Source organism: Impatiens glandulifera, chromosome 2, assembly GCF_907164915.1.
Source record: "Impatiens glandulifera chromosome 2, dImpGla2.1, whole genome shotgun sequence".
NCBI classification, from domain to species: Eukaryota; Viridiplantae; Streptophyta; class Magnoliopsida; order Ericales; family Balsaminaceae; genus Impatiens; species Impatiens glandulifera.
The window spans coordinates 67,430,725-67,453,838 of record NC_061863.1 but is presented as its reverse complement, the minus strand read 5'-3'; the positions used below and the strand labels follow the sequence as shown (position 1 = coordinate 67,453,838).

General features: G+C 33.8%; 7 protein-coding genes and 1 non-coding gene across 9 annotated transcripts; 4 read left to right on the top strand and 4 right to left on the bottom strand.

Annotated features, from left to right (window-relative positions):
• Window positions 1–1,184: 1,184 nt before the first annotated feature.
• On the top strand, window positions 1,185–3,028 carry LOC124925992 (ultraviolet-B receptor UVR8). Its single transcript, XM_047466146.1, has 7 exons — window positions 1,185–1,434; window positions 1,542–1,694; window positions 1,785–2,099; window positions 2,192–2,335; window positions 2,409–2,477; window positions 2,558–2,656; window positions 2,730–3,028. The coding sequence occupies exons 1-7, from the start codon at window positions 1,233–1,235 to the stop codon at window positions 2,918–2,920; spliced, it is 1,173 nt and encodes a 390-aa protein (XP_047322102.1). The 5' UTR covers window positions 1,185–1,232; the 3' UTR covers window positions 2,921–3,028.
• An 821-nt stretch (window positions 3,029–3,849) lies between these two features.
• LOC124928090 (protein PTST homolog 2, chloroplastic-like) lies at window positions 3,850–7,400 on the bottom strand. The gene is made up of 8 exons (XM_047468621.1): window positions 6,716–7,400; window positions 6,404–6,564; window positions 5,695–5,877; window positions 5,392–5,612; window positions 4,689–4,834; window positions 4,438–4,585; window positions 4,291–4,359; window positions 3,850–4,215 (listed from the first exon to the last, which is right to left on the bottom strand). Exons 1-8 carry the CDS (start codon window positions 7,270–7,272, stop codon window positions 4,120–4,122), a joined length of 1,581 nt encoding a protein of 526 aa, XP_047324577.1. The 5' UTR covers window positions 7,273–7,400; the 3' UTR covers window positions 3,850–4,119.
• A 1,571-nt stretch (window positions 7,401–8,971) lies between these two features.
• LOC124925294 (aldehyde oxidase GLOX-like) lies at window positions 8,972–10,765 on the bottom strand. The gene is made up of 2 exons (XM_047465263.1): window positions 9,500–10,765; window positions 8,972–9,379 (listed from the first exon to the last, which is right to left on the bottom strand). Exons 1-2 carry the CDS (start codon window positions 10,691–10,693, stop codon window positions 8,972–8,974), a joined length of 1,602 nt encoding a protein of 533 aa, XP_047321219.1. The 5' UTR covers window positions 10,694–10,765.
• Window positions 10,766–14,959: 4,194 nt separating this feature from the next.
• LOC124925293 (pectate lyase-like) lies at window positions 14,960–16,576 on the top strand. Its single transcript, XM_047465262.1, has 4 exons — window positions 14,960–15,171; window positions 15,277–15,937; window positions 16,018–16,263; window positions 16,347–16,576. The coding sequence occupies exons 1-4, from the start codon at window positions 14,960–14,962 to the stop codon at window positions 16,569–16,571; spliced, it is 1,344 nt and encodes a 447-aa protein (XP_047321218.1). The 3' UTR covers window positions 16,572–16,576.
• Window positions 16,577–17,089: 513 nt separating this feature from the next.
• Window positions 17,090–18,478, top strand: LOC124925292 (ethylene-responsive transcription factor WRI1-like). The gene is made up of 7 exons (XM_047465261.1): window positions 17,090–17,268; window positions 17,340–17,422; window positions 17,499–17,596; window positions 17,667–17,740; window positions 17,807–17,857; window positions 17,987–18,063; window positions 18,150–18,478. Exons 1-7 carry the CDS (start codon window positions 17,090–17,092, stop codon window positions 18,476–18,478), a joined length of 891 nt encoding a protein of 296 aa, XP_047321217.1.
• A 71-nt stretch (window positions 18,479–18,549) lies between these two features.
• LOC124927226 lies at window positions 18,550–20,517 on the bottom strand. Its single transcript, XM_047467598.1, has 7 exons — window positions 20,242–20,517; window positions 19,997–20,168; window positions 19,797–19,885; window positions 19,591–19,723; window positions 19,411–19,503; window positions 19,219–19,321; window positions 18,550–19,025 (listed from the first exon to the last, which is right to left on the bottom strand). Exons 1-7 carry the CDS (start codon window positions 20,490–20,492, stop codon window positions 18,697–18,699), a joined length of 1,170 nt encoding a protein of 389 aa, XP_047323554.1. The 5' UTR covers window positions 20,493–20,517; the 3' UTR covers window positions 18,550–18,696.
• Window positions 20,518–20,566: 49 nt separating this feature from the next.
• TRNAD-GUC lies at window positions 20,567–20,638 on the bottom strand. Its single transcript has one exon. It is a non-coding gene; the product is annotated as a tRNA-Asp (tRNA).
• A 118-nt stretch (window positions 20,639–20,756) lies between these two features.
• Window positions 20,757–22,816, top strand: LOC124926176 (ubiquitin-conjugating enzyme E2 2-like). 2 transcript variants are annotated; one of them, XM_047466357.1, is made up of 6 exons: window positions 20,757–20,998; window positions 21,273–21,414; window positions 21,495–21,520; window positions 21,681–21,770; window positions 22,148–22,236; window positions 22,403–22,816. In XM_047466357.1, the coding sequence occupies exons 2-6, from the start codon at window positions 21,290–21,292 to the stop codon at window positions 22,529–22,531; spliced, it is 459 nt and encodes a 152-aa protein (XP_047322313.1). In that variant the 5' UTR covers window positions 20,757–20,998; window positions 21,273–21,289; the 3' UTR covers window positions 22,532–22,816. The 2 variants fall into 2 exon arrangements, with proteins under 2 accessions (XP_047322313.1, XP_047322312.1); XM_047466356.1 differs by having other exon boundaries at window positions 20,758–20,998; window positions 21,281–21,414.
• Window positions 22,817–23,114: the final 298 nt, after the last annotated feature.

Genomic DNA, 23,114 nt, shown 5'->3' with positions numbered 1-23,114 from the left:
AAAAACAAAGAAAGAAAAAAACTTAAGTTAAAAATGATATTTTTTTATTGTTAAAACTTAGAATGGGGATGCCCTATCCCTGGAATCATGTTAGAGTTCATCTCTTTCCTTATTTCAAAGTACAAAGTGCTTTTTTTAATTTATCTATCATTTATTGATCAAATTTTACACCTATCTTATATGTATTTCTTGATATTTTTGACTATATTTATAAATAATTCTTTAAAGATTGACATAATTTTTTCTAGTTTTACTTACTAACTCACATGTCAAAGAAAATTTTATTTTTAGAATTTTGAGAAGAAGTTATTTCGACATCACTTTATTGGTTTGTTAGTTCTTTATTGTAGAACTTGAATAATTTTTAATGAAATTGTTTAATTGTTGATTGATTTTAATTAAAATTTTAATATTTGTAAATATTTATTATTTAACTTCAATTGTTTTTTATAATTTTTAAATTAAATTTTATTTATAACTCTTTATTTAATTTAATGATAATTAATTATTTATAATAAATAAATAAATGACACATTCTTTCCTATTTATTTCTCTCTTATCTTCAACTATCCCACATATTTGTAAGGATTAATTTTTTTATTTATTTAATTAAATATTTAACTTATTTTTAGATTCATATCTCTGATTTTAAATTTCTTTTATTATATTTTTCTTCTTTAATATTAAAATTAATAATATTTTTAAAACATAATATAATTATTTTTTATTAAATAATAATATTATAAATTAATTTAATTTTCAATATAATTAATTAAGTTAAATAGTTTTGTTAATTTTAATATTAAAATATATATATATTAAATATTTTTAAAAAAATAAAATAACATATTACAAATATTTTATTTATAAGTTTAAATTAATTAAAAATAATAAATTATATCATTAGAAAAAATATTGAATTCTGTTATAATTGAAAAGTTATATTTATAAATTTAGTATTTTCAATACAAATTGCTTAATAATTCAAATTTCAAACACTCCGTGAGAAAAGGAAGACAAAGTTTTTGGGTTTCTGGTATAATAATATAATTTGACATGGAAAAAAGTTAATATAATTATTTTTTTCTAAATAAAAAAAAAAACATATTTTAAAGATAATAAATAAATTTAAAATATAAATTTGATATTTAACCTGGTTAAAGATTTGAACAGACATGTTTGTTTTAAATCAAACAATCTATGAGAGAGAGAGAAGAGACGCAAACTGAACCATGGAAGAAAACAGAAAAGTGAAAACAGGGGAAGAAGAAGAAGAAGAAGTGTGGAGTTGGGGAGCAGGAACAGAAGGTCAACTGGGAACAGGAAGGCTTCAAGATGAATACCTCCCTCAACTACTTCCTCGTTCTTTTTCCTCCATCGGCCCAATCTCTCTCCTCTCCTGTGGCGGCGCCCACGTCGTTGCTCTAATCTCCGGTAATCCACTTGAAGACTCCATTAATGCGTGATTCCGATTAAAACCACTTCTTTCTTTCTTTGGTTGATTACCCTTTGTGAATCACCAATTGATTGAACTGATGCAGGTGGAAAAGTGATGACATGGGGAAGGGGTAGCTCAGGTGAGTTAGGTCATGGAGAATTGGCTCAAAGCCTTCAGCCAAAGTCTGTGGAAGCATTGTCAAGCTCCATCATCACTCACGTATCTGCTGGATGGAACCATTCTGCATTCGTTTCAGGTTTCTCATGTTCAAAATCTTGCTGTCTGCTTTTTTGTTTGTTCTGTTTTTTTTTCCCTTACTAATATCAGTATTGTCTGGAACTGGAAGACACTGGATCCCTTTTCACATGTGGAGATGGGTCATTTGGTCAGCTTGGACATGGTGATTACAAGTCATGTAGCTATCCTACTCAAGTCTCCTTCCTAGCCTCAAAGCATGTTCATCAGGTAGCTTGTGGCATGCGCCATTCTCTGGTCTTGCTTAAAGGTCAAGTTTATGGGTTTGGGTCTGGTAAACGTGGTCAATTGGGTATCTCAAAGGACAAGGTTCGATTTGTAAACCTACCTCAACCTACTATTGGATTGGAAGATGTTGAAATCGTTAATGTTCAAGCAAATGGAGATCATAGTGCTGCGTTGTCTAGTAAGTTCCATCAAAATTATTTAAACCGTAGTTTAGAGGTTTCTTGGTTCCTTTTCTTTTCTTAATGTTGTTTTGGGTTTTTGTGGAATGAGATGATGGCCATTTCTACACGTGGGGGAGAAGCTTCGTTAAAGGTGATTCTGATTCCTACATTCCCCAATGTTTGAGGACAACAGCACCATTAATGTCATTTACAGAGGCAGCACTTGGATGGAATCATGCTTTGCTTCTATCAGGTAACATCGTATCAATTGGTAACAGTCTTGAACTAAGACTGGTGAGGTCTCATGATAAAAATAAAAACTGCAGGTGACGGTAGTTTGTATAGTCTTGGAGAGTACCTCGGTCAAGGAATGATGCCCATGAAGGATTCACCCGGTAATGAAAGACTCACATTTTCTGATCAAAGATTGATTAGTTTTTTCGTTTCAATGTAAAGTTTGTGGTTTACTCTGCAGAGTATTCAAACAATACATTCACAGTTAAAGATGTTGATCTTAATGGGACAAAGGTTCTGCATGTTGCAGCAGGAGCTGAACACTCGGCTTTGGTGACAGGTAGAAGCAAAAACTTATAGTTTCTTTCTTACTGAAAGATGTCATTGTCTAAATGAGATGATTCTGTTTGTAGAGTTTGGAGCAGTTATGACATGGGGATGGGGTGAACATGGCCAGCTTGGTTTTGGGAGCACTGACGATCAAGCAAGTCCGAAGATGATTATTCTTCCTTGTACATTTTCTGATACAGTTGCGAAATCTCGAGTATACTGTGGAAGCGGGTTCACATTTTTTATTCGCGGAAAATTGCCTTTAAATTCTTGAATGTGTGACTAATTTTTGTTATATTATTTCTATTGTCAGTCTCTTGTAACACCAAACAAATGATAAATTTATTTTATGTATAAATTGAAGAGACGATCATTTTCTGTAGACTAACCAATTATATAATTTTTCTTTCATATATCAAACAAATGATAAATTTATTTTATGTATAAATTGAAGAGACGATCATTTTCTGTAGACTAACCAATTTATATAATTTTATTTCATATATCATTTTCTTCAACCCCTAGTAAATTAGCGGATTTATTGAATTTCAATTCTTCTGTGTAAGTGTGCGGAATGGAAGCAGCACTCTGTTTATTATGAAGAACTTGGAATCCAGATTCAACAATTAGTTGTCAACAGTTCTTATACAATATTTCATCACATTTGAAATATTGTCTAGATTAAACATTATGCTTCAAACTAAATATCATAGATAAAAAAAAAAAAATGCAGATTAATTTAAGATAGTTCATTTATTCGTCGAGTTTGATAGCACTTAAATCCAAATATTGATTGACACTCTGATTGCTTATAACTAAATAGGAGTTTTTGTTGCTTAAATACTCTGATTATCTATTTAGACACTTTGATTGATCAATCATATTATTGAAGCCCAGACAGTTGAGGAAGACAAACACGATTTGGTACATCAATATAACATGACTGCGTTAAAGCAATGGACTGAAGTGCATGAACCGGAGATCAATTAACAAAAAGATGTTAAAATAACCATCAGAAAAAATTCAAAGCATAACCATAGATACTACTTTAAAGTGAGACCTCCCTTTAATATTTTGAAGAGGGTTCATATTTTTCGAGTCAATTGTTTGATAGGTTGTTTTAGAGTACAGACTGAAACAATACTAGGGCTAGTTGATCCAAAAGAGAAACCCTCTGTAAATTAATGTGTTTGAGACAATATGTTGCTTGTTAAGCCATGCACATGGAAAGCATCAAGATTCAAGAGTTTGACAAACTTTGAAGATAGTTTATTTGTTATTCTACAACTCTATGATGAATCTGTACATAAAAATATTAAAGGGAGAAGAGGGATAAGTAGAGAAGTGGAACTAGACATAAAATAAGCAAATCTCTACTGCTAAGATCTATTGTCAGGCTTGTAACATTAGACATAAAAGGCCGAAATATATAATCTCAACAACATTACAAAAAGTCGCCTCTAATTTCCTGTCTCATGTTATAATGAGAAGATTATTCTCGTACCCATTGTTGTTAACTGTAGGACGTAGTGGATCTACCTTCCATTGTCCATCTATGATGAACTTGATCTGTCATCAAAATGCAAGAGAAACCAATGAATAAAAAAATGGATACAATCCCCAATTTGACAGTAAGAAACATACCTCATATTTACCAGGATACAACTTCAGCCACAAAGAAAATATCCCGGTTTTTGATATTTCCATCTTCCTCTGCATAGATAAGCAACAAATCAAACCATAAAAACTCGAAAACAAGTGGTGACTGCAAATTTCAAGATGAGTGCAAACCTGACTGGTCCATCCGTCAAAAGATCCAGCTAAAAGAACTTCAGAAGCAGGATTAGGCCAAACCACACATGTTGTGCGGATAATCTCTGCAGCTTTAAGAAGACTGTCAACTTTCTTCCTCCTCTCATACATCAACTTTTGAGAATCACTATCATCAACAACATGCATAGAAGATATAAGACACTAGATCCTCTCAGATTTTTTATTTACAAAAGAAAAATGCAATGTCAAGTGACAGGATATCCACATACAATAAAGCAAATGCCATCTTCCCTTCCAAAACCACCAATTTGGAGCGTAATGACCTCAATTTGTCATTCGCCTTCATTATCTCATTTTCTTGAAACTCCCAAGCATCAGAAAGTTCCTGCCAGACATGGGAAGAAGCTCTGCCTTCCTGATAAAGTATCTCATGTGTTATATAAAATCAATAAAATAACCAGCATGAAATGAACAACAATAAAACTGTATTTTATTGTATACGATAACTCCATACTCTAACTAAAGTGTTAAAGAAGTCACAAATATTTTTTATTTTTCAAAGAGGGTCAAGTCAACTTTCTATTAAAAAAGATAATGAACGCGGGGTGCAATCATTTTACATTCAAAAGAGATGTGTAAAAATGGAAAGACAATAACAAATAGAAAAAGTTAGATTCCAATTAAGCCAAAATAACCCCATCCTATGCAATTGCATAACATGATGCAAACAAAATGCCTTTATAGAATAAAGACAATTTGGAAAGGAAAAAGTGGACAATGGGAAACAAGCTTGGGTCCATCTATGACCCAAAGGTAAAACTCATCAAGAACCAAATTAAGTTCAGGAGGAGTACTAAAATTAATCTCACTTTAGTTTTTTTCACGACCCCCCACTTCCAACAAAGCGTTCTTAGTGGGGTTCTCACTTTAGTTTTATACTTCATAAAATGGCAAGGATGATGACATTCTCACCTTGTGTGAATTAACTTGCTTACTGTTGGACCTGAATGAATGAAGTGTAGATGAGAGCTCAAGCTCCAGCTCCTGCAAGCGAGTTTGAACTTCTTTGAGAGTAATGCTTTTCTGCCGGTAGACACTGCCATTGACATTTTCTGGCATTGCAAGGATATCATCATCCTTCTTCTGAACGTCACCTCCTTGCAATTGATCCTTACGAAATGAAATTTCACCAACTGCATAGAAAGACATGGAGCTATAAATGAGACAGCCATTAGTTATCAAAAAGAAGAGAAGGAGAAACTAAATGAGGAGCACCTTCAAATTCTGCGTTTGAGGCTGCTCGCTGGATGCTCCATGTTCTCCAGCACAGTGCTTCATCGGGTGAATTTCTTGAACTACCGCCCTTTTGAGTAGGTTTTCCATTACAATTATCCAACATGCTTACGTCAAGGTTTCTTGATAGGACATCCCTGCCGCTTCCTTCAAAGTTGGCTCTGTCTTTTAATATATAACAAAATCAAGGGTGCTATATTAGAAATTTATTAATGTCACTGGAATTCATAACATCTATCATAATGCTTCTCCCATTTCAAATATACAGGATTTTAAAATAAAAGATGTTACACGAGAGGGTAAGAAATCTCATAGGATCAAATCTTTAACATCTTATCATTATCAATTAGTATATGACAAGTTGATTTGGACGTGAACTTCATGGTGTAAGAAAAATGGATATAACACTAAAATGTAGAAGATGTTATGCTGGTTTGATGGCAGATATGGAAATAAATAAATAAATAACGTTGTAGTCAATGGGGACACCTTCAATTCCCCAAAAGAGTTTGTAAAAATAGGATCTAAAGTATGTTGGAATTTCCTCAATTGCATAAAGGATGTGGAGCCTCCCGGTTCTTCAAGGAACCCAGGAAACTATAGGACTTATCATCGAGTACACTCTATGGTACAAACAGCCAATTCAATAACAAGCTTTAAGAAATCAGATTAATCAATAATAGAAACTCACCCTCTCGTCTCCAATTTCCAGGACTTGGATAGTCACATTTGTCCACATGTTCTTCAGTAGATGAATTTTTAGCCAAATTAACACCAAATGCGAAATTTCTCTGTTTCTCCAACCGCTTCAGTATACCTTGAATCCCACTGTCCTCTTCGCCTTCAAGTTCTCTGGAGATATGTTTATCTAAGTAAGATTTTTATCAACCTTAAGTGGAATTACGTAAGAAAAGATAAACTAATAATGAATAGTATCTGTTTGAGCAAGATCAGTAACACTAATAAGTTGTGCAGAGAAACAAAACAATTGGGTTTAACTCACGATAATCCACAAGAGGATGAAGTGGTAGTATGCAAAGACCCAGCTTGAAGAACTTCTGAGGCATCAGAATGGGTTGCGTGCTTACATTCGTAAATTCTCTCTATTTTCTGCAAATAAGCTTGGCTGTCAATCTCCCTAACAGGAATTTCATCTTGACTGTCTTCCTCAACTTTATTCAAATTCCAACCCATAGACAACCAACCTCCCTGCTTGACAACTGCCTCCGCCAAATCCTCCCTCCCCGCATCCAAAAGTTCCTTCTTCGTTGGAAAAGCGTTAGGCTTCTTCGATTTTTTCATGAACACCAAAATCTCAGCTTCCAACGCCAAGTTGCCCTCCTCGCGGCTCCAACCCTTACACCCTTTGAAAACAGGACCCCTTTTTCTTCTTCTCAAATCCCCAAATCTGAAAGACGAACGTTGACCTAGAGAAAACTGCGGCGCTTGCCGTGGGTTGAAGACGACAATTAAGGAGGAGGAAAGAGCCGTAAATTTCAGATCTTTAATTGACCTCGGAGGTAAAGAGAGATAATTTGGAGAAACAATGAGCGATTGCATCTCTCAGGCATTTCGTCGAACACGTTCCCGCAAGCAGCCTAAAGCAAGCATTAGAATTTCTGCCGGCGCAACGAAGAAGAAGAGAGACAGAGCGAAGCAACGAACAATATTGTCACAAATCGAAAGTAACAAATCTATTATTTATTATAAGATTATTTAACTAAAAAGCGCATATCTATATCTATCAAACCTTCAATTTATTTTCACTTGCATTATAATTTATTTTTATTCTCATAAATTAATTAATTATTTTTCATATTTTTATGGGCCTAACCAGTGATAATGAACGTTTACATTAGTCAATAAAATTAAATATAAAATATCTTTATTTTTTAAAATAAAATTTATTTGACTTAAATTATCGTAATGAATGAGTGCAAAATTATTTGAATAAGATAGAGATTATATTTATACTTTTTAAGATTCTTTCACGTGTAAAAAAAATAAAATATTATTTTAAATTTTTTATTAAAATTTTAATAAATTTATTTTAGTTTAATAATTTATATTTTATTTATTTCACTTTATAAATAAATTAATTATTTTTCAGTATATTAAGATTTTTTTTTTGTGGGTCTAGCTAGTGATATTTTATTTATGAACAGAAAAAAACAAACACATTTATATTTAGATAATTGAGTTTGAAAGAAAAAAAAAGTTTAATGGACTAAAATAAAGAGTATTTGACAAGCTTATTTCTTTGTCTCTTTTTGTTTTTAAGATATTTGTTCTACTGTATCAATATTTTTCCGCATAAACAAAATATTTTAAATAAATTGATAAAGAAGGAAAAAAAATATGTCAAATTGAACTTTAAAAAAATATTAGTCCGGATAAAATCAATTTCATATCTATATATATAATGATGCTTAATTTTTAAAGTGTTCGGATTGCCGGGTCGAGAGCTGTGGTTAATTTAGATATATGTGAGAGTAAATGGATACTTGGGTCGGATTGTGGATTGACCCGCCCATAAATTTAAAACGGTTAAAAATAAAATTAAAAATGCTATAGATATGGTTCAAATTTGCAACCTAACACAACAAATACAATCTTTTAACCAACTAAGCTAATAACACTTTATATTTTAAATTCAACCCAAAATTTGATAAACGCGTGACATTTTAACAATATAAGTTCAACTTTTTAACTAACTAATCTATATATATATATATATATATATAATGATGCTTGATTTTTAAAGTGTCTGGATTTCCGGGTCGAGAGTTGTGGTTAATTTGGATATATGGGAAAGTAAATGGAGGTCGGATTGTGGGTTGACCCGCCTATAAAATTTTTACCGTAATATTTTTTCACGGTTTTTTTATATTATTACTCGTACATTTCCACAAAAACATTCTATAATGATAGTTAATCTTTAAAAATAAAATCTTAAACATTCTACAAAAACTCATGGCCTTCTCTCTAATTAATATTGACCTACGATGAAATCTTTCTTTTTTTTTTTTGGGAAAAAAACAAGTACAACTCTTTAACCAACTAGGCTACAAAGACTTTATGAAAAAATGGGACAACAGATTAAGTATGTAGCCCGCAAACACACTTAATCATTTAACCAGGCGCTGAACTTGCAGCTAGGCTAGAATAGGGGATCCTACGATGAAATCTTGGAATAAACAATATATTAAAAATGAAAAAATGGTCAATGAATTAACTACAATTTTATTTATTTATTTAATTATGAAATGTTGATCCAAGTAGAGTGACCGGGTATTCCATCATTAACGACAAACAACATATAATAACCGGGCGGTGCAATATTTGGTGATCCAGGCGCCACCACTGAAACAGCGTGGTGGGACCCATCATCATCCGCACCCAATCGAAACTCAACAATATCCAACAATAACACCCGTTGATTCATGGCGTAAGAGTGCGTCGTAAAAGATGGGTACACCATAGTTACCGTGACCCCCTTATAGTTTCTGCGTATCCTTTTCGCCGAAAACGTGATCCATAATTTTTGTCCGTAGGATATCTTCCCTGCGGGCTCCACTGATTTGATCGTAGGGCTGAGATTCGCGTAACGTGGAGATAGATAAGTAGGCATGAATTTTTGCAATCTTAACTCCGTTGGATATCTCACCTACAAAATATATTCGATACATAAAATTAATTAATTAAATTGTTACACCTAATTAATATAATAAGATAGAAATAATTATAGAGAATATTGATAAAGAAAGATTTGTTATTAATTTCTTACTCCGGCAAATTCGTAACGGAAATGAGGGTTACTTCCGCCAATTAATATGCTTCCGTCAGGCAAAAGTGCCGCCGTGGAATGATACATTCTCGGGATAATTGTTTCCTTAAGAATCACGAATCTCCGGGTAGGGTTGGACTCCCATGGAATGTATAAAAACGGGTTCATATTTGGAACTTCTCCGTAGTCCCAACCCGCCGTCCCATTCTGGGCCCCGTTTATGAGGATCACATCTCCTGTGGGTAATAACAACATGTCGGGCATGACCCACCTCACTGGCATTTCCTCCATTTGCCAAACCGGGTTGGGGTCAGTGACCCGTAATCTTCCACAAGTGTTTGATGCGGGTCGAAAAACACGGTTCATAGCAAAATCAAACGAGCCTTGGACCGCCCCACCGCAAACCATCACCTCCACGTCCGGTTTCATATTACCCCCACTTAAATCCAAAGGAAGCATGACCGAAGAACCGGTGGATGGGTAATTCCGCTTCACACCTCCGGGCATTTGTGGAAATTCTAAGATAATCTTGTTGTGAACATAATCAAACACCACGGACCGGTTATTCGCAAACATGAATAGATTCCCGTCCGGGAGAAGATTAACAAAAGGGTATAGGTTATTCATCTCCGCTTTCCAATCATCCGTCGTCTCGCTTAAGAACGGGAGGTCGTAGGCCTCCACAGAATTCTTGTCTTTCGGGTAAAACTCGTAGTTTGGACTAAACGCTCCTCCAATGATTATTATCCGACCATCCGGGAGAATATGATTGGAAGCGTACCAACGAGCACTTTCAAGACTAGCCGGGAGTTCTATCCAATCGCAATTGACATCGCGCCCACAAGGTTTGAACGTTCTAATTTTCTTCTCGCCTTTTCTATAGCCCCCGGTCTGAATTAGGGTTCCATCGGGAATGACCGCCCCGGAAGAGCACCACGTGTCCGTTCGGATGGTTAGGGGGCGAATGGTGTTCTTACGAATGTCGTATAGGATGGAATGGGCAGTGCAATCCTCGGAGTTACAAGTGCCCACGGGAAGGGAAATGTTGGAGGGGCCAAAATCTTTTCGATCGAACATTATGACCTTATCGTCGTGTAGGACTTGCATGTGCATGGCGGAAATACCGACGTTTTCCAATAGTAAAACCCACATGCCGCCGCTTCCATGTCCCCGCGTATGGTGATGATAAGGCATATGGGCCGAAATTTCATCTGCCGATATCGAATAATGAAAAAAATAGACGAGTTTTATAAGGACACAAAAGAATGTTGTAAGTATGTTAATGATTTTGGGAGCCATTATCAAATATATGAATGAACTCATTTGTAGCTTACAAGTTTTATTTATATAGTCCCAATAGAAGTTTGATAAAACATAATAGTTATTCTCTACTTTCAATACACGTATTTGATTGATAGAATCTGCCATTTTAATTAGATCTACAAAATAAATTGGCTGTCAAAAGTTACAAAATAACAATAATATAACTAACGAATATTACTTTTTACAACAAAAAGAAAAGACTAATGTGAAAACCACCTATTTATAATAATAAAAAAAAGCAAACGAATTTTATTAAAAAAATTAAAAAAAAGTAAAATGTTAGAATAAGGTAGGTTGTCAAAAGACAAAACTTCACTTTTAGAGTTGTCATTAACTATATTTTTGCATGCATAAAATGAAAATTATATACATAAAAATATGATTTTTTTGAAATATTTGAACTTAAAAATTATTGGCCCAAAAATTTTTTTTTTTACTTAAATGGCCGAAATACTTCTGAATTAGATAGAATTGTAAGAAATGATGCTGTATATTATATATAATATATAAAAGATACATAAAATTCATAAGAAAAATTAAAACTATCATTTTTAGTAGCACATAATATAGATGCTGAAATAATTTAAATTTTGGGTAGAAATCTAAGATAAATCATCTAAATAGATAAACAATTTTCTAAGTGGCATATAATCTTTAAAATTATTTACATACGTGTATAATATTAATATAATGTAATTGTACAAAACTTAAACACGGACTAAATATTTATAAAATAAATATAATTATATATTTTGAGGGAGCATAGTAATATATTGAGTTTAATTGAACTCCAATTCTTTATGATAAAATTTAAATTGCAATTATAATTAAAATGTCAATTATATCTATCCCAATGTAAATGAAAATTAAGATGCAAACTGTAGAACAAACTTATAAACAGTTCAATTATGTATTCCAACAAATTGTTTGATTGTCATATTTAGATCCGCAATTGATAATACCAATTTTGAATAAGAAGAAAAATACAGGGACTGAAATTGAAGATGATGAACAATAGCATTTTCTACTTTAAGTTACTATAAGCAATTGGCAAACATTTCATATCTTAAGAAAAATGTTAGACATCTAATTTAAAGATTAAATTAAATAGAAATCAAATTATATACAAAATATAATTTACCATAGAAATAAATAAACTGACTTTATTTAAAAGTGTTTCTCAAAGTGTCCCGGGTTTTGGACTGCACAGCCTAAATAGGAAAAAAATGATTTTTTTTTGTCCTAAGTCTAATTTAAAAAATTGATAAAAAAATAATTATTTTTATCAGATTTGAATCCAAAACCAAATAAAGTTCTTAACTTTGTGTTGAAAGACTATGTATAACATTTTAGGTTTAAAAATACAATAAATTTAACTAAGTAGATTTGAAGTAAAATGCACTTCACTAATCAGAGGGCTTACTGGACTGTCTTTCTTTACCCATGAGGTAAACTTGATGAAATCTATATTATATAATATATATAATGATGCTTAATTTTTAAAGTGTCCGGATTGTCGGGTCAAGAGCTGTGGTTAATTTGGATACTTGGGTCGGATTGTGGGTTGACCCGCCTTTAAATTTAAAACGGTTAAAAATAAAATAAAAAATGCTAGAGGTATATTTTGAACTTGCAACCTAACAAAACAAGTACAACTTTTTAACCAACTAGGCTACAAAGACTTTATATTTTAAATTCAACACCAAATTTGATAAACGCGGGACGTTTTAATATTTATATAAGTTCAACTTTTTAACTAACTAATCTATATATATATATAATGATGCTTAATTTTTAAAGTGTCCGGATTGCCGAGTCGAGAGTGTGGTTAATTTGGATACTTGAGTCGGATTTTGGGTTGACCCGCCTTTAAATTTAAAACAGTTAAAAATAAAATTAAAAATGCTAAAGGTATGTTTCGAACTTGCAACCTAACAAAACAAGTATAACTCTTTAACCAACTAGGCTACAAATACTTTATATTTTAAATTCAACACCAAATTTGATAAACGCGGAACGTTTTAACTAACTACTTTTTTTTTGAGAACGCTGGGTTCCGCTACTCCTATGGAGTGCGACTAATCCCCGCGGGTTAAGTACATAGCCCGCAAACATACTTAACCAATTAACTAGGCGCAGAACTTGCCGCCTGACGGGCTCGAACCCAGGACCTCATGGAGGCCTGGGGGATATCCACCTCTTGTTGCCACTAGGCTAGAAGAGGAGATAACTAACTACTTTTTAACTAACTAATATATATATATATATATATATATATATATATATATATATATATATATATATATATATATATATATATATATATAATGATTTTGAGTAAATGGATACTTGGGTCGGATTGTGGGTTGATCCACCCATAAACTTAAAACGGTTAAAAATAAAATTAAAAATATTATTCGTAATTTTTTTTCACGATTTTTTATATTATTAATCGTGCAAATGCACGGGCTAAAAAGTTAGTAATCACATAATAAACCAAATCTACATAAATTAAACACGATAATAACAATAGCAACTGGTTTAACCAACATTTACATTGTTATCATTTATTTAAAAAAATATAAATTAATAACTAAAAAGCAAAGCTAATAAAAGAATTAGAAAATTTAAGTTTTAATTATTCTTACGCCTAAAAGGTGATTAAAAATTTTGAATTAATGATTTACATTTAGTAGACTTTATTTTCTTTCTTTTTTAATTCCTTCAAAACTAAATTAAATATCACAATGGCATTCATGCCTTGCAAAATTTTTTATTTCAATTGCACTCACTCTAGTGGTTCAAGTCAACTAATAACATTGATAAAAAAAAAATTGTTATTTAACATAAATTTATTATGACTTATATTTTTTATGCGGAAGAAATCACAAATTTAATTTACTTCTAATACACGCTTAATTATTTTTTTTTTACATTTTTATTTTCATTCAAATAATAAAAAAACATCTACATAGTTTAAATTAAAAAAAAATGCATATTTATTTCTTATAAGTTCCATTTAATTTTAATTTTAATATCAAATCTATTTATTTTACATGATTGAATTGATTAATTAAATAGTTGAAGAGATAGTAAAAATCTTAAAAACCCTAACATCAAACCAACTTTTAGGGTAAATGAATTAATTGATTAAATTGTTGAATCATTATTATCTCCCTTCTTTTCAATTTGGAGGAATCTCTGGGACGCCACTTAACCTATTCTTTAAAAAAAATATTATGATAAATTATATATATAAATATTTTTATATAACATATTATTTTAAAGAAAAAATTTTAAACGCTTATAAAATATTACAAATAAATAAATATAATAATGATATTATATATTTAATTGTGTTTATGAATATATTTAGTTGAATCAATAATCAATAGAAGTGTTTGATGTCCAGAAATTGTACGAGCTCTGGTTGACTTTGAGTCTTTCAAGAGCAATTAAGTCCGAATTGTTGAATCGAGTCCAAGAAAACAAACGTCTTTGTAAGTTTACAAAGGTTAACTAGTAAATTGTTGAAAATAGTGGAGAAAAACTTTTCAAACCGCATTAACCCCAAGGTGGGAGACAAAATATAATTGGGGTACGATATTTGAACAGAGTAGATTGTTACCATTTCTAACCTAATTAGTGTGACATTATCTAACCTATGTCCATTCTAGATAAGGGTCATTAACTTTTGTACCTTTCTTCCTTTTTAGTTGACATTTTTGTTGTGAGAATATTTCATTGGTCATATATAAATAGTCACCATATAATTTTGAATAGAATTATTGTTTGGTATTAATTATGCCAATTATAGAAATGAAAACCTTGAAATTCTCCCTCCAATTTGATTGGGAGGTAAATCCTCTAGAATTTATTGAAGAAAAAAGAATGTAGTTAATTAGTTATAAACGGTTGAAGTCCCCATTCTTCCCGCCAAATGGTAATGTATGGTGGCAATTGATCTTAGTTGTTTTTATTACAATCAATCACGAAATAGATTGTCTAATTCATATATTTGGTTAGAATATGGCCAGAAGATAAAAGAGAAAAAAGCATAGCTAATCTCATTCCTCTAATTATTAGTTAGAGTTATATATATAGTTGGAGTTTAATTAGATGGTCCATGCATGGATAATGGCAGGAATGATTACTCGGCGCTATGTTAACACATTCATCTACGTATCTTTACTACTAATTGTTTTGATACCGGTTTCCATTCAAGCAATAAAATTCCATGACGATCCTTATTGGCAAGAAAGAGCCGAAATAGCTCGTAATGCAACTCATGATAATTACAATCCAAACCCCGAGGAAGTCACCGAACATTTGAACCGAAAAGTTACCCAGTAAGTAGTTAATATGTAATCATGGGAAATGTTGTTTTAATTTGTTGTATTATTAGTTTTAGAAAATGAGAATTTAATAATAATAATAATAATGGTATGATGCAGGTCTCTGGTTGAATATACAAATGACACGAGAAGGATTCTTAGGAACAAGAAATATAATGGCGGTTGCTTGGCGACGAACCCTATAGACCGGTGTTGGCGTTGCAATCCAAATTGGATGGCCAATAGGCAACAGCTAGCCAAATGTCCACTAGGGTTCGGGCACAATACACGCGGCGGTTATGGCGGTAGAATCTATGTGGTTAGGGACTCATCGGACAACGACGTTCAGAATCCTAAACCCGGAACACTCAGACACGCTGTGATCCAAGAAGTGCCCTTGTGGATAATATTTTCGACATCTATGACGATCAAGTTGTCGCAAGAGCTAATCATGACAAGTCGAAAGACTATAGACGGAAGGGGAGTGATGGTCCACATTGCCAGCGGAGCGGGCATTACCATCCAGTACGTCAGTAACATTATTATCCACAATATCCGAGTACACGACACCGTCTCCCGCAATGGCGGCATGATTCGAGACTCGGTTAACCATATGGGAATTAGGACCAGGAGCGACGGAGACGGGATTTCCTTATTTGGGGCTACAAACGTTTGGATTGATCACGTCTCCATGTCTAATTGTGCCGACGGACTTATTGATGCCATCATGGGTTCCACCGCGGTCACTATCTCCAATTGTCACTTCACCAAGCACAACGATGTAAGTAAAAAAAAAAACCTTTACTTTTTAATGAAAAACCTGTTAATAAAAATTGAAAACAACACGAAATGCCATGGCAGGTGATGTTGCTCGGTGCAAGTGGTTCGACCGGGAGTATAGACAGAAAGATGCAAGTAACCGTTGCATTCAACCACTTTGGGCACGATTTGATCCAAAGAATGCCAAGAGCGCGATGGGGATTCGTACACGTGGTGAACAACGACTACACTCATTGGTTGATGTACGCAATAGGCGGCAGCAACTCTCCCACCATAATTAGTCAGGGAAACCGTTTCATCGCCCCTCCAGACATAAAAGCAAAGGAGGCAAGTAACTATATCTATCTATCTAGATCAATAACAATCTCTTTAATAATTCAATAATCTTTTGTGTTTTTTTGATGATAAAGGTTACAAAGAGGGACTACGCAATGCCAAGCGAGTGGAGCAAATGGCAATGGAGATCGCAAGGGGACCAATTTCTAAACGGGGCCTTCTTCGTTCAGTCAGGATCGCCAAACACTCGTGGTCGTTTCGGAAGGTATGATGTGATCAATGCAAAACCCGGTTCCACTGTGACCAGATTGACTCGCTTTGCTGGACCGCTAAGTTGCAGACCACACCAGCCTTGTTAATGAATTCATTTACACAAAAATAATATTTTCTTTCTTCTATGTTTACTTAATTAAGTTAACTTAGCTTTTTCATCCTTCCACCCACCACCATGAGTGTGGTTTTGTTATTTTCCAGCCCTTGGATCGGGCTCTCTTATATACATGTCATAGCAATTGTAATAATAATAATTTAATTAGTATCAACAATTAAATATTCAATTCTTTTTTCCCATAACTCTTGTACCATAAAAGAATTGGACGGCTAATCCAAGACAAGAACAAACACGGATATTATGTGTCAGGTTCCTAGGATTATCCTCATCGTTGGAAACAAATTACTGTCAGATTATGAATCCAAAAGTACTATTTGTCTTATTACTTTTGTTTTGTCCATTGTGCTCCTTCCAATTCTCACAACACCGAATTTTCCCCTCATTTCTTGTTTTGTTCTTCAAATGATACAAAATCCTGAGAAGTCAATAGTTATGTTGGTATAAATAGTTATTGTTCTTGCAAGAGATATAGCAAAGAATAGAAAAATGGAGACGACAACATGTGTGAAATCAGAAGCCAACCAAGTGCGGAGGCTATTCAGTTCATTAGAGGCTGATGATGATTGTGTCCCCAAACTTGTAAAGAGACGTCGAAGAGAACCACCTCCCGGAGGAGCCACGGCTACTACTGTTAAAAGGAGTTCAAGATTTCGAGGAGTTAGCCGGTGAGAATTCCAAGGTCTTTATGATGATCAACAGGGCATTCTTTTTATGCATTTTGGCTCGATGATTACAGGCATAGATGGACCGGAAGATACGAAGCTCATTTGTGGGATAAGGGTTCATGGAATGTGACTCAAAGAAAGAAGGGTAAACAAGGTACATATAGGACGATTGTGTAACTCAGTAGTTTCTCAACTTTCTTGGCTTATGCAAAATGTTGGGTGTGGAACAGTTTATCTAGGAGCTTTTGATGAAGAAGAAGCTGCAGCAAGAACATATGATCTTGCTGCCATCAAGTACTGGGGACCAACGACTGTCATCAATTTCCCTGTATGTCGACGACAAGAAATCAATTGATTTTGCAAGCTCAGTACATACTAATGTTTAAATCCCTCTTTAGGTGTCTGATTACGAAAGAGAGATCGAGACAATGAAGAGCCAAACAAAAGAGGAATATTTGGCTTCCTTAAGAAGGTGCATGTCTTTACAAGTATCTGTTTTTGTTCAAACTCGATCTAACCAATTTTAGGGGTTTTGCAGGCGAAGCAGCGGTTTTTCTAGAGGGGTCTCCAAGTACAGAGGAGTTGCAAGGTGATATTACTGTTTTGTCCCTTCTTTCTCATCTTCACAACCCAACTCGATTCGGAAATAATAACCCGATTTGTTTCTGTATTTGGATTTGGTCAGAGACGGATAGATAAATTTAACAACTTTTTGCAGGCACCATAACAATGGAAGATGGGAAGCAAGGATAGGAAGGGTGTTTGAGAACAAATATCTCTACTTGGGCACTTACAGTGAGTCGTCGTTATCATCATCCATCCTGTCTCATTTTTCTTTTACCAGTTCTTGATTTAATTTAACCATTGTTCTAACTGAACAGATACTCAAGAAGAGGCTGCACATGCGTACGATATAGCAGCAATCGAATACAGGGGAATCAATGCAGTAACAAATTTCGACTTAAGCACATACATAACATGGCGAGTTAGGCCTGAAGACAACAACTCTCTTGTACCTGTGCCAATGCCAATGCCTGAGCAACAGCTTATTGATAATGGAAACTCCATTAACCGTCAAAAGCAAGAAGCTCTTGTACAAACAAAGATGCCCTTAATAAGCAACCCTCACAAATCATCATCTACAACTGCCCTGGGACTCCTCCTTAGGTCCTCCATGTTTAGAGACCTGGTTGATAAGAACTCAAAATAAAAGCAGGCAGACTATGTACAGATATTATAACATCTTCTATGGAAAGAGGCTACAATAAGAGAGTACGATGATTAACAAACAACAAATCCATTAAAACGAAAAAAACGTTTGATAAGTCTGTGGTAACTTGTAACTAGTACTCCCAAACTAAAACAAGAAATCATTCTTGCTATGAATCAATTGAGCAATAAATCTTCAGTTGTACACAGATCTCTGGCCTAATGGCTATTCAAATGAGAACAAGATGAATCAGATGAAACAGATCCATCATTCTTGTCATTAGTGATATCTGGTTTCATGTCACTTGCTTGTGGGCAAGTTCTTCTGTTATGGCCATGTTTACCACATACTTTGCACTGATAATGCCTTGAAACATTTTCTACCGATTCAGTTGAATTGTGTTTCCTACATGTTCTCATGTTATGCCCTTTCTCCCCACAAAGGCGACATTCATACCGTCTGTCAACAGACCTGTCCTCTTTAAGTGCCGGACAATAGTGTCTTCTATGCCCTTCAAGTCCACAATTTTTGCAGTAAAATTTCACCCCTGCAATAGAATGGATAAATCAATTGATGTCAGGATTTATGGATTAAGAAAGGCTATTATGGTTTCAGCTTGCTTTGATCTAATAATCTAAGACAGTACTACAATTGTTAGCTTATATAATATCCTGCAAAACATAGGGACTTAAACATGCTAGGATATGAAGTTGAAATTAGAAATGTATTATATAATAGACCTTTCATGGAAATACTTCTCATACGACGATTTTCTGGATTTTTGAAGAAAGCTTTCATGGACTCAGATGCTTGTTTTCTTGCAGTTGGCATGCCTTTTGTTTTCTGAGAGCAGAAATAATCATTATATTAATAAGAAACGATACTTATAAGATGCATCATGGCAAGCATAACGATACAAACCAATCATATACCTTAATGGCAGCCACTCTCTGGGCATGAAGCAGAGGATCACGATGTATAATCTTCATCCTCTTGCTAAATAATCCAGTTTTGGCATTGAGGCTCTGCAACCATCCAACTAAAAGAAAAAGATTAAATTTGTGATATAAAGAAAAGAATTAAGATATTTTGAATTTGAGGAAAGAACTAACTTTTAGTGATCTGCTGATCTTAAGACCAACTTCAGGGGAAGGTGACTGGTAAACGCGCTTAGTCCTCCTCTTCACATCCACTTTTATGTCCAAATTGTCTACCTCATCATCCTCTTTTACTTTGAAGGGAGAACTGAAAAAAAATCAAAATAAAATGAAGAAAAACTATATATATAAACATAAGCAGTTTGAATCTAGCAAGTTACATGGAGCGGGCTTCCTCCCATGGCTGTTCATCAATTGCTTCTTCCCAAATAACACAATCTCCCAAGCACTGACTGCAGGACATTATGCCCTATTATTATTATTACAAATGAATCACCCTAGTCAGTTTCCTACTTCAGAACAAACCAATGAAATAATTAACCTAGAAAAACAGCAGAAAGTATGAAAGGAAATGACTTACCTTTCCATAGCATTGTGAACAATCTTGTCTAGATCTCTCTATTCCACAATCAGCACATGGAGTATAACCTCTTCCCCTGCAGCTTGGGCAAGGTAACTCTTTGATATACTGACCATTTGGACCGAACCAAGATCTTAGTTTCCTGCCTTCTAATGCACCAGAGACGGGTCTCCTTCAAAATCAAATAGCAAACAAGTTCAACCAACCATAATGAAGCAAACAAGTCATTATTATTATTATTATACCTGAGAGGGTTTAGATCAACATCGAGTCCGAAAAGATCTTCGGAAGGATCATATCCTATCTTAACCTGGCGTTTGATTAGCGGAGAAGTAGAATCATCGCTTAATGGTGAAGAAGAAGAAGATAATGTGAAGGGGAAATGGAATTTCTTCTTGGAATTGAGTAAATCAGAGTATTCGACATTCTTAGTCTTCTTCTGAATCATCCACCATGGAGGTGCGAAAACTCGACAAGATGAGAAGATTGACGACATTCTCCGAAAATGGATAACAATTCAATGGAACAAGATCATTTGAAAAATGAGCAATGGGGAAAAGCAAAAAGAAACGCCGTTGCCGGGGATCGAACCCGGGTCACCCGCGTGACAGGCGGGAATACTTACCACTATACTACAACGACTGATTTGTTTTAACAATCTAAATGATGATAATTAAAATTACTTCTTTGAAGATAATAATATTTAATAAGCTTTCAAATGGGGGTGAAAATGAAATACGTAAGAGGAGGAGCGTAAATCGACGAGAGAGAAAGAGAGGTTGTTCTGTAAATTCTAGCGTTGGATGGGACCTTCTCCACCATTTACATTTTCACTTTCTTAAATCGATACAGACGATATAGACAATATATATATATATATATATATATATATAGATCGATAGATAGATAGAGATACATTGATTCTACAAGATCTCTCTCTCTCTCTAGCGGTGGCTTCTAATCAGATCTTGAAACTGCAAAATTATTCGACTTTTCTTATAGGTGAGAAGAACTCCTTTTTCCGCATCTTTAATCTATTTGTTGCTTCCTCTCTAATCACAGTTTAATATATATACTAGATCTGGGTTTTGGGTGCTTGTAAATGATGTTTTTTCTTTATGTAAAGCTGCTAGGGTTTGTTCATCTGTTTGCTTTGTTTTCACTATGAAACTAACCCAAATAAAACAGTATAACATCGATAATCGATGTGGTTTGTATTTGACATGCTTTCATAGGTTAATTAGTTAGTTAGCTTATTCATTTTTTGATGAATTAGTATTGCAGGCGGTGAAGATGTCAACTTCTGCAAGGAAGAGGTTGATGAGGGACTTCAAGAGGTTGCAGCAAGATCCACCTGCTGGAATAAGTGGTGCTCCTCAAGACAGTAATATAATGCTATGGAATGCTGTTATATTTGGGTTAGTTTTTAAATCCCATTTTCATTATCAGCTTTAGGATCTTTCTAACTTTGTTTACCTGTTTATGGTTTAATTTCCAGACCTGATGATACCTCATGGGATGGAGGTAAGTAAAGATCATAGTTTTATTTCGAAACAGGCTTGAACATGGCATCAATTCTTGCTATTTTCTGCCAGGAGGGTTACCTTCTAATGCATTATTTGTTTGATTTTGGTTGTCTGCTTTCTTTGGCATGAATGAATTATTCTTTTTCTTTCTTCATCAGGTACGTTTAAGTTGAGTCTTCAATTTAACGAGGACTATCCAAATAAGCCACCAACAGTTCGCTTTGTTTCTCGCATGTTTCATCCAAATAGTAAGTCACAAAACTATATATCTTTAGCTATTTATGTTGTGTTAAGTTCTAGTTCTGAATGGGATCTCTTCTGAAATCTGGATTCACATCCATATCAAATATTTCCTATCTAGACCAGGATCCATATCCAGTCACGTTTCCATTATTTTTCTTTTATATAGTTCAATCAATCAAAAATCTTAAATATTATACTATGGTTTCATTTGGAAACACAATTTTGGTCAGATTTTTCACTTTTTTCAACTTTAGTCTGAACAATATACACAAATTATTGCTAGATTCTCATCTCCATTATTTGAATTATGATATGCATCACAACATACCTGTTTGTGGTAATCTTAAAAGCTTGTTCCTCTTTTCCCTTGCCCATTTGCCAGTATATGCAGATGGAAGTATTTGCTTGGATATTCTCCAAAATCAATGGAGCCCAATCTATGATGTAGCTGCTATACTTACCTCCATCCAGGTATGGGTTTGTCTGGTTTGGAAGTTGTAACTAACTATACCAAGCTCACACTAAAATAAACAAAAAGTTATACCTAATTAGTTACATTGCTAACAACAACACGAGTCATGGATAGCATCTGATCAGGATTACATTGAAACTTATAAGGGTTCTATTTTTTCTGCAGTCGTTGCTTTGTGACCCGAACCCAAACTCACCTGCCAACTCAGAAGCTGCAAGGATGTTCAGCGAAAACAAACGCGAGTACAATAGGAAAGTAAGGGAGGTTGTTGAGCAGAGTTGGACTGCAGACTAATTCTTCCCGAGGTGGTAGGGTGGTTGGTCCCTATAATAGAGATACTGGGATTTTATTAGAACTTGAAAAATGTTTTCAACACTTTGTGAACTCTTGAATGATGAACTACCAACAACATCACATATTTTCTTGGGTTCATTTTGGGGTATTCAGTTTCAGACAAACCTTGTGCATATATTGTTGATGATCCCCCTCTGCTTATTAAGGTTGATTGCTTCAATTCTGCTACTCATTATTGTACTGAATTCTGCTTATATCAGTTTTAGTGTTTGTGCCTTTTATGTTGGAATGAAATATTCTATTACAGGTTTTTACTTCAAATAATAACAATTTAACTATCTTGAAATTCTGTTACAATTTATTTGTAAATTTTTATATTGTAAAGCATTACATTTACTTCAAATCACAATTTTTAGTTCACAAATCACAATTTATTTATAACTATCCAGACTTAGTTTAACCCTCTAACTTGTAACTAAACTATTGAATCATTTCGTTGTGAACGCAAAGATTTTGTCTCAATCACAGCTTATCAAATAACAAATAAAAAAAAAAGTCAATTTACTTTTCTGCTATTTTGTGA

Coding starts and splice junctions, on each gene's coding strand:
- LOC124925992 (XM_047466146.1), top strand. CDS start 1,233: ATGGAAGAAAACAGAAAAGTGAAAACAGGGGAAGAAGAAGAAGAAGAA. Junction 2,336..2,408: donor TCATGCTTTGCTTCTATCAG/GTAACATCGTAT, acceptor TAAAAACTGCAG/GTGACGGTAGTTTGTATAGT. Junction 2,478..2,557: donor GCCCATGAAGGATTCACCCG/GTAATGAAAGAC, acceptor TTTACTCTGCAG/AGTATTCAAACAATACATTC.
- LOC124928090 (XM_047468621.1), bottom strand. CDS start 7,272: ATGCAATCGCTCATTGTTTCTCCAAATTATCTCTCTTTACCTCCGAGG. Junction 6,565..6,715: donor TCATCCTCTTGTGGATTATC/GTGAGTTAAACC, acceptor ACATATCTCCAG/AGAACTTGAAGGCGAAGAGG. Junction 5,613..5,694: donor CTCAAACGCAGAATTTGAAG/GTGCTCCTCATT, acceptor CTTTCTATGCAG/TTGGTGAAATTTCATTTCGT.
- LOC124925294 (XM_047465263.1), bottom strand. CDS start 10,693: ATGCCTTATCATCACCATACGCGGGGACATGGAAGCGGCGGCATGTGG. Junction 9,380..9,499: donor TCCGTTACGAATTTGCCGGA/GTAAGAAATTAA, acceptor TATATTTTGTAG/GTGAGATATCCAACGGAGTT.
- LOC124925293 (XM_047465262.1), top strand. CDS start 14,960: ATGGCAGGAATGATTACTCGGCGCTATGTTAACACATTCATCTACGTA. Junction 15,172..15,276: donor TTGAACCGAAAAGTTACCCA/GTAAGTAGTTAA, acceptor GGTATGATGCAG/GTCTCTGGTTGAATATACAA. Junction 16,264..16,346: donor CAGACATAAAAGCAAAGGAG/GCAAGTAACTAT, acceptor TTGATGATAAAG/GTTACAAAGAGGGACTACGC.
- LOC124925292 (XM_047465261.1), top strand. CDS start 17,090: ATGGAGACGACAACATGTGTGAAATCAGAAGCCAACCAAGTGCGGAGG. Junction 17,423..17,498: donor AAGAAAGAAGGGTAAACAAG/GTACATATAGGA, acceptor GGTGTGGAACAG/TTTATCTAGGAGCTTTTGAT. Junction 17,741..17,806: donor TATTTGGCTTCCTTAAGAAG/GTGCATGTCTTT, acceptor GGGGTTTTGCAG/GCGAAGCAGCGGTTTTTCTA.
- LOC124927226 (XM_047467598.1), bottom strand. CDS start 20,492: ATGTCGTCAATCTTCTCATCTTGTCGAGTTTTCGCACCTCCATGGTGG. Junction 19,886..19,996: donor GTTCACAATGCTATGGAAAG/GTAAGTCATTTC, acceptor TAATAATAATAG/GGCATAATGTCCTGCAGTCA. Junction 19,026..19,218: donor GAGAAGTATTTCCATGAAAG/GTCTATTATATA, acceptor ATTCTATTGCAG/GGGTGAAATTTTACTGCAAA.
- LOC124926176 (XM_047466357.1), top strand. CDS start 21,290: ATGTCAACTTCTGCAAGGAAGAGGTTGATGAGGGACTTCAAGAGGTTG. Junction 21,415..21,494: donor TGGAATGCTGTTATATTTGG/GTTAGTTTTTAA, acceptor TTTAATTTCCAG/ACCTGATGATACCTCATGGG. Junction 22,237..22,402: donor CTATACTTACCTCCATCCAG/GTATGGGTTTGT, acceptor TTTTTTCTGCAG/TCGTTGCTTTGTGACCCGAA.